This window comes from Protopterus annectens, chromosome 3.part0 (genome assembly GCF_019279795.1).
Source record: "Protopterus annectens isolate FY-2018-M chromosome 3.part0, PAN1.0, whole genome shotgun sequence".
Lineage (NCBI taxonomy): Eukaryota > Metazoa > Chordata > Ceratodontiformes > Protopteridae > Protopterus > Protopterus annectens.
Window position 1 is genome coordinate 308,040,005 of NC_056731.1, and position 9,535 is coordinate 308,049,539.

General features: G+C 40.4%; 1 protein-coding gene across 2 annotated transcripts in view; it reads left to right on the plus strand.

The window, feature by feature from the left end:
- The window catches only part of RNF32 (ring finger protein 32), a 1,105,278-nt gene that overhangs the window by 783,903 nt on the left and 311,840 nt on the right, over positions 1-9,535 (plus strand). For both annotated transcript variants that reach the window (XM_044064786.1, XM_044064787.1), the window contains exon 7: positions 4,089-4,197. In XM_044064786.1, the coding sequence (XP_043920721.1) occupies positions 4,089-4,197 (109 nt within the window). The remainder of the gene's footprint in view (positions 1-4,088; positions 4,198-9,535) is intronic.

Genomic DNA, 9,535 nt, shown 5'->3' on the forward strand with positions numbered 1-9,535 from the left:
TATAGCCTTAGTAACTGTCTCAAAGAAGTCCACCAGGTTTAGGAGGCATGATCTGCCCTTAACAAAGCCGAACTGGGTAGGGTCCAGTGTTTGGAGGTTCCCAATGTCTCTGTTAATGAGATCCATGATGATGCGCTCCATAGCTTTGCAGACCAAGCTAGTCAGGCTTATGGGGTGACAGTTCCCAGGGTCTGTTGTGGCTCCATCTTTGTGGAGCGGAATAACCATTGCTGTACACCACTCTGTGGGCACGTAGTCTGTGGAGAGGCTGAGTTTAAACAGTGTGTTTAGGTGAGGGGTTAGTTCATCTTTGAGCATGTGTAGGACACTGCCTGGGACACCATGTGGTCCCACTGATGCTGTGTTTTTGGCTTTGGAGAGGGCTGTTTTAACCTGAGTGTCTATGATTTCAGGGACACTACATTCTTCTGGTATAGTTATGGGCCCTTTTGGGGGTGAGAGGGGGGTGAAGTTTGCACTGAACCTGTCTGCTAGGATGTTGGCCATATCGGTCGGTTCAGTGTATTTTGTGCCATTCTGCACTAACTCTGAGCAGACCTGAGAATTGCCACTTAGATTCTTGACATAGCTAAAGAATGCCTTGTGGTTATCTTTGGAGTCCATGGCAATTTTTCTTTAGAAGCTAGTCTTGGATGATTTTATGAAGGAATGTAGTTTCTTGCTGATATTGATCATGGATGTCTTCCCTTCTTGGGATTTTACTCTTTTCTGTACTAGTTTCCTCCTCCAAATGTATAGCTTATTTATGGCAGAGGTCCACCAGACTGGTTACCTTTTCTTGGAGGAGTGAGTCTTGGTTTTGCTTGGGATAGCACAATACATGCATTTTTGTAGGTGCCTGTAGAGTGCATTAGTAAAGGATTTTGCAGCTTGGACAAAGTTATCCTTTAGCATGGGGGCTTTGAAACTTCCCACCTCGGTCTTAAGTAACGTGAAGTTTGCTTTTGAAAAGTTTTTCATGGTGGTTTTTTTGACCGGGCGTGGTGGAGAAATGTGGATATCCAGAGTGATTAGTTTATGGTCAGATCTAACCAGCGAGGGGTTGACCTCTGGTGTGGAACATCGGTCGCCCATGTTGGTAATGACCAGGTCCAATATGTTGTCACGTCTGGTTGGGGTGTTGACCAGTTGATCCAGGGCGTTTGAGTTTATAAAGTCTAGGAAATGTTGGGCAAGGGAGTTTGTAGTGGAGTAGTTCTCCCAGTTAATGTTTGGGTAATTGAAATCACCCACTATCAGGGTGTTTGGTAGGACTTTACATTTCCCAGTGTTTCCAGGAATGCGGAATGGGGGTCCTGGGACATGGTGGGTGATCTGTAGCAAGCTACAATTTGAATAGCAGTTTTGCTCATTGTTAGTTGCACATGGATGATCTCTGAAGCATCGTGCTGTGCCACTAACCTGCAGGTGTGGGTATCCTTGATGAATGTGGATATGCCCCCGCCTTTTGTATTTCGGTCTGGGTTTTGTGGCAGAAATGTATAGTATGAGTTGTAGCCTGGTAGTGCTGGGGTGCTCTCTGGAATCTTAAACCAGGTTTCTGTTACTGCACATATATCGATTTTCCCCATACTGAGGAGTGCCTCGAGTGCATGCATTTTGACTTCTGGCATTGAGTAGCATTACCCTCAGTGTTTTGTTACTTGTGCTATTTATGGCGGTGGGATTGTCTTTTGAGCCCTGCCTAAAAAAGGCACTATGGGGGTGGCAAGAGCTTTGGCCAGTATTTGAAAGCCTAAGGGTGACAGGTGCAAGCCATCTCTAGTGAAGCAGCGTGGCTTGTCGAGCATGTCATCCCAGGCTGACAGACACTGGATCCCCTTTGAATGACACCAGAAGCTTAGCCAATTGTTGAAATTGATAATTTTTTCTCTATACCGTGGTATCATTCTTGGTGAGGGCAGGATGCTACTCAGGGTCATATCGGCCTGGGCTATGTGATCAGACAGCTCCTCCATGTCTCTTTTCATGTAGTCCAGGGAGGTACGGCTCAGGTCATTCACACCAGCATGGACAATGACAGAGTCATATTTGTACTTGTTCTGGAGTGACCTGAGTGCTTGTTATGTGGTGGATCCTGGCACCTGACAGGCAGCTAACAACAACCTTCTCCTTGTTCAGCCTAGTGAGTGGGACATCAGTGTGCTTGACTATAGAGTCACCTATTATTAGTGTGTTGGGTATGTTATTTTGCCATAAGGGCTGTGATTGCATGGCACACTGGTTTTGTGAAGTATGTGTTTCATGGTTTGTCTTGGGGGGGTGGAAGTTGCTTGGATGTCTGCTTTGGAGGTCTCTGTTGCTTTCGCAGATTTTTATTTAGAGCCTCCGAGTATGTTTTCGTGTATTTATGTGTGTTTTTTGCCGATGGTGGTTTCATAGGTCTGTGTGAGACTGGTGATGTGATGTAAGTAATTCCCTTCTCCTCTTGACTGCCTGGTCCAGTCTTGGGTTGAGAGAGCTTAGCCTCCAGTCTGGCTGTATAATTGCATCTCTCGCATGTATTAGTGTTTGGTGGTAGGAGGAGAGGGTTGTCTGTGTACATGCGGCAAATGTAACATTGCCTCAAAATGCCCAGATTCACCAGTTGGACCAGAGAGTACACCTGAAACTGCCCTTTGGACATGCCTGGATAGGTACAGGGAACTGTTTTACTGATTGGCTGGTAAGGTCGAATAGAGAGCCTTGTCCTTTCCCTACAGTATAGGGGGGATCTAGTGCTAAGGTTTATTAGTGCTTGCTATGAGTTTTGAGCAAGTGCTGGGATGAAAAGTGAATGGTTTGAGTGCTTAAGTTAAATGTTTGTCTAGTTTCAAGAGAAAAAGTGAAGAGTAGACTTTGTGGAGCCAGGAATAGTTATACCCTAGCTAACCGGCGCTGCCCGGCGTGCAAATGCGGGTTTTATATCAGGGAAATGAAAGAGATAGAAATTAGCCCAAAATGGCCAATAAACTACTAATTTCTGGGCTGAAACCACTCCTCCAGGGCAGATAGGATGCTTAAAGTTACCCTCTCACAGTTTACAGAGAAACTTCCTTCTATCCAAGTAAGGTATGGGCAAACACAGAAACCTGTAACATAGCCCTGAATTCAGCACTAACCTGAAAACTGGACTGTACTAGCTTAGAAAGGCGAGAAAACAAGTATTTTTGCTTTTTTTTGTTTTGTTTTTTTTTCAGAAAATAAAGCAGATACAATCAAAAAACACTTTAAATGCACAGAAATGGCTATCACACTTGAGTGTGTAGCCTACAACAGTTAAACAGGTAATTTAAACACAAAAACAACTTTGTTAAAGTGCAGGCAGTAAAATAAGTACAATATGTAGCTGAAACAAGCATTTTAAATCACAGAAACTCTAGAAAATCTATGTTTTAGGCGGCATTAGCTAAAGGCAGCAAGAAAATGTAGAAAAATTATACTTAATCACTCCAAAGTCTCTCTTTTGTCTCTCTGCTGCTGTAGAACTCTGCAAGGCACCAGGAAGGAGCTTGCTGAGCTGTATACAAGCACAAAAACTTTGAAAAGGCAGGTTTTATAGCAGGGAAACGAAAGAGATAGAAATTAGCCCAAAATGGCCAATAAACTACTAATTTCTGGGCTGAAACAACTCCTCCAGGGACAGATAGGCTGCTCAAAGCTCCCTCTCTCACAGTGAACAGAGAAACTTCCTTCTATCCAAGTAAGGTATGGGCAAACACAGAAACATCATCTGCATTTTATTATTGTTATGTTTAGACTGTAGTCAATGTAATCCATGTTAATTCATGACTGAAGATTTAATAAGTGAAATAATTTGCATATCTGTAAGTCATGTCACAGCATTGATCAATTCACAGAATGCAGCCATTGTGTCAGTTCTGAAATATTTATGTAAATTTACATCCATGACAGTTATTCAGAAATGAAAAGGATACAGATACAAGCCATCATTAGAGATCACTGATAAAATGTGTTAAGGAAGATATTCCTGTTTATGGCTGTCTTCTTTAAAGAATCTAAACCCAGCAATAAAGCTATAAATCAAAAAATGTGACTTTATTTCATACTTAATATTTTTGTCACAGAATTCAGGCCTTGTGGCGTGGCTATATTGTTCGTAAATGGTACAGGCACTTGAGAAAAACGGTACCCCCAAAGGATAAAACATTAAGGAAAAGATTCTATGAAGAAAAGGTATGTTGCTGATTTTCATGTGTGTCAGACAGCTGTTTTCCATCGCATGAAAGGTATATAGTCCAGCATTCTGTTTTTAGACCCAGCTCAGTAACACGTGAGAATGCTAATGTGTTTGGGATTCAGTGCTACAGACATTTAAATGTTTATAGTGTGAGGAAAACCACTATTATAAATAGAATTCTGCCTTAATCCCCTTCTTATTTGTTAACATAAGCTTTATTACAGAAAATACAACAAGATGGTGCTGTATGAACTGAACAGTTAAACAAAGATGGGAAACTGAGAGAAAACAAAACAGCCAGGATGTAATGTCAGATCTGCTGAAAGCTATATATTAACATGTAGCAAGTATGTAATTCATATAACTGTATATTAGGCAGAAATTATGCACAGAGTAATGTTTTTGATGTTTTCTGGAAACATTTCTCAAGCATGCCATTTTGCATTCATTTTAACAGTGGGACCTCTCTAGTACCTCCAGCTGAAATAACTCATACTTTGGAGAGATGTATTCCTTTGTGAGTGTTGTTCAGTGCCCATCTTCTTTGTCCTGGCCATATTTTTCTCATGAGATACAAGATTATGTAATAGACAGCTGTATTCCTTTCTGAGTGTTGTTCAGTACACACCTACTTTGCCCTGGCCACATTTTTTTCATGAGGTACAAGATTCTGTAATAGGACAGCTTTATCAGTAACTTTTGCACATTTTATCAGCAACTTCATGCCTGCTGCCTTCGTTAAGTAACCTATAGTCAATTTGAACAGTGGCCTTGCTAGAAATAATCACTCAGTGCCCATATGCTTGAGCCAACAGCAGTGCTTGCTAGTCTAATGTTTTTGCAGCTGTTAGCCATTGATTCCCAGGAAGTAGTCATTGGGTTATGATTTCAGACTTCTTGAGAGCTGAGTAGAGGGGGACAATGACTTATTTTTTCCTGGATGAGAACCCTTTTATGATGAGGTGTACTACCTAGAAGGATTTCCTGACTACTGTGGTGATGTGATTATCAAAGGAGAGGTTACTGTCCACTAGAAACCCGAGGTCTCTTATCACACCTTCTGTGTTAAGTGGGCTGCTGCCTATGTGGTAGTCCATGGGTACAGGGTTTTTGCCAAAGGGGATGAGAATGCATTTTTTTTGGCATTGAGCTTGAGGCCATGGCTCTGACACAGGCATCAGTCTCAGTGAGGCCCTTTTTCAGGATGTCCAGGTCTATTGGGAACTCGACTATGGCACCCAATTTGCAGTCATCTGTGAACTTTGTCAGCCAGAGGCTCTCTGTGTTGGCTTGTACTTCAGAGAAGTAGATCCCAAACAGGAGGGGACCCAAGACTAAACCCTGTGGTACTCCACTTGTCACAGGTTTGGAGCCAGATTTGAAGTCCGCAATTTTTACTATGTGGGTTCTGTCTCTGAGCCAGTTGGCGATCTTGTGATGTACAGATTTATACCCAGCTTGGTGAGTTTATTTATGATGACAGAATGGGGGATGGTGTTGAAAGCCTTGGCGAGGTCAAGATAGGCTGTGTGGACTGCCTTACCCTCGTCCACGGCTTTGGTGACTGTTTCAAAGAAAGCGCTTACCAATTTTAGTGTTAATAATGATTTTATGCTCTGTTTACTGCGTGGTTGCTCCGTTTCTATACATTATTTTAAAATGCAAGAATAAAACTTTTTTTCAAATATATAGTGGCAATCCCTGAGTTTCCTAATATGGGACAAATGTAACTAGGTTGACACAGGAGTGCTGACAATATTCATTTGGGACATTAGTGAACTTACCCCAAGTTTGGTCTTATTATCTTGCTGCTGATTATAGCCGCATAAAGCACTGAGGCTTTCAAAGGCTTTACCACATCCTTAATTCCCAAGAGTTTTGTTAAGAGAATTGGGCAACAGGAAATGTGGCTTATGCCCCCAGTTTGAAAATTGGGACCTCCATAAAATATATTTAATTCTTAAATATTTTAAGACAAAGTTGTTGCTAAACTTCCATCTGTCCTTAAAGTGTTAAACAGGAAAAAAAAACATTTGCTTTCTGCTGATTGTTCTAAGTCATAGATCCATTTAATTCCCTTGTGCTGCCATTCATGGTCTGTAAGTGCAACCCCCATCTTCTCTTATGAGGGGACATCCCCAAATGGGAACAGCTGATCCCAACATACTATAAGGAGCTATCACCTTAACTTATTTTTAAGGGCTAACAATTATAATGTATACCATTGCCTGAGATGATTGATTAAAGATTTTAGAAACCATCTTTTGCCATGTGGAGTGTATGATTTCATAAGCTTGTTCTCCCTTCTGTCCCATTGGAGCATGCTATGAAGAGGGTAAGAAAAAAGTTGAACTTGCTTTATACTTCACCTCTTAACTACAATAATTTTCTGCCCTATCTAGTTCCTTCCCACACCTCAAGTTCTTTGAATTTCTTAGCACTAATCACATGATCTATTATCTATTTGACAAACCCACTAACAGACCTTTTCAAATGCTTGTGTTCAACAGCTTCTTTAAATAAATTGCTTTAGCATATCTACACACCATTGTGTGTTCTAATAAGAATGACTCCCACCACATCAGCATCATGAAGTTTCATAGAGGATTCATGCCCCAGTAATGGCTATCACTCCCATATATTCCAGATCACACATCCATATCCTACAGAATCAGAATATCTAACCTCCAGGGTCTGTACTGAGAATCCCGTTGCTGTATTGAGAGGGTAATTAGTTTGTCATCTGTGAAAGGGATAGGAATGATGCTGTCAATAACTAAAGAAGTGTGTAAATTCATATAAATCAAAGAAATAGTTCAGTCTGTTAGTAGAACCCCAACCTGGGATGATAAAGGTATACTTCGATTTATCAAGCAAGGACAAATTCTGTCCTCCCTCCTTGAAAACATTCCAAGATGTAGTGTGCTATTCTGAAACTGGGAAAATCATGTTTCTTAGGGAGTCAGAAGTAGCAATAAAGTCACCTGCTGTCATACACCCCTCCCCTCCTAGTGTGTCCAAATTTCCGAAATGCTTGGCAAAAAATCGGGTTCTTTTTTCTTTTGGTCACTGAACTCAATATACTGTAGTTCATCTGGGGTACTCTGGAGTCACAAGTATTCCAGAAGTCAATTAACTTCTTTATCTGCCACCTTCTGAGGCTCCAATCCAGTTATGCCTTTACTCCTGTCAGAATTTCTGATTCTGATCCCTGAATTTACTCAGTATTCTTATATGCCATTTTGCCAACTCACATTACTTACAAAAAAAAATGATATCATTATTAGTTTTGCTTATCCATTTATTCACTGCTTTCCACTGAAAAAGGGAAGTCAGACCCAGTACATTTATGGAACAGCACTTAGCCATAGTAAATTTAACAGGCAGCAAAATACAAATAACTGTGCAAAGGCAAATAACTAATAAAAAACAAGCAAGTGTCATTACAATAGACAAATATTTTAATGTAATCCTGGGCAGTTGGAAAACTAGAACAATAACATCCAGCCTATGCAACAGAAAAAAAAACAGAGGGACAGTTTATAGCAGTTTGCTGTTACACTATAGAAATATCGTAGGAAGAAGCAAGCCTGCTTGTGAACCATGAAAAATGTTGCCACTCGAGTTATCTGAGCTGCTGCCTGCACAAAAAATAATCAGATCTGAAAATGTGTGGTCTCATAAACTGGGGGAATACCAACAAACAACAGTTAGCACATATTTAGACCAGTGTATTACATGTCAAATCTTTTTTTAAATCATTATTGGTAGGTTTAGTGAATAGATACCGTTGATTCATAAATTTTTTGAACCATTTAACTAAAGAGATTTGCAGCTGGGAGAAGGATCTCTGGCTGTCTGTACTAGGATCTTATTCTGACATATCCATGACCTCCATTGGTATTTCTTCCACTTATAATTACTCCAAGTGATTAATTTTTGAGAAAGAGTTGTTAACTTTAGACTTTCTTGACAAGTTACTGTGGTTCATGGGAGTCTTCTCCATATTATCTGTGGTAGTGGGAATGTGAAGTTGAACACTGTTGTAACTGGTAATGCAGCAAAGTTCCCCAGCCTCTTGATTTTATTTTTCACCATGCTGTGGCTATATGTGAATTGGTGCATCATCTGCAGCCACACTAGACACCCATTAATAACTGCCCCAAACATCAGCTTGGCTTAGAGAAACTGCATCTGTGACTCAGGGCAGGTGAAAGTATGACTAACCTTTTCTATCTAACTATCAACATAGCTGGATACTTGAACAGAATAGTAATACCATTTTTATACAATAATGACAGAATAGTAACAAATGATATCCTTAGCTTAAGCATCCCCGGGACAAAATCTTGGAAAAGTTTGACTTGGCTATTGCATAATGTGAACGTTTTCCCCTTCTTGGCTGCTTTTAATGAGACATATTTTGTTCAGCTCATTCATCAGTCTAAAGAGCATTTGCCTGGATGGAGCCCCATCTCCCCTGGAGGGTTTTAACATGCTGTGTTATCTTTCGATTACAGTGGGTTAGGAAGGACTGATTTTGAATGAATTCATTAACCTTTCTTCCAAGAACTCACAAGAGTTGCTACACTTATTACTTTCCTTTAACCCTAACAAAATGCAGGTTGTTCCAACCATGTCTTTATTTGTGTGAAGAGTTCCCCGATGTTTTGCTGCTTGTCTGCTACAGCAACTAAACACTCCTGGATACATGTTGCTTGATCATTAACTGCTGTTTCTTAAAAAGTCTCTGGGACTTGCTTGAAGCTGCCATTCTCTTACTGTATGATCCTAGTGTCCTCTAAGATCTGAGCTATTAGGAACATTAATTTGTCCAGTTTAGAATTAAATGTCATTCCTTGGGGACCCAAACACCATTGCATCTGAGTTGCTGATCTTTTTCATTACCTCTGATATCATTCACCTTCTCTAGCCTGCTGAGGAAGACCATATAATAGAGACAATTACCTTAAACTAGTCATTAAATATCTATAGAAGGTGCCAGTGATAATTAATTCAGGTGAGATTGATTTACTTCAGAAGCTTTTTTCTGGAACTCCACACAAATGCTGATCATACCAAACTGGCAAACTGTAAATTCCCCAGATGTCATACAGATATGAGGTCTCCAATAAGTAGAGCTATTAACTGCACACCACAACAATCATTTCACGCCTTTTTTCCTTATGTTTTACAAGACAGTTTCAAAGAAAAATGTCTCTTTTTTCATGTCTCCCCTCATTTGCCTCTACTCCACAAGGTATTACACTAATCAAAACACAAAATGGTCAGAATAATTTTGATAGATCCTGCTGAGCCAAGATGATTGTGGTA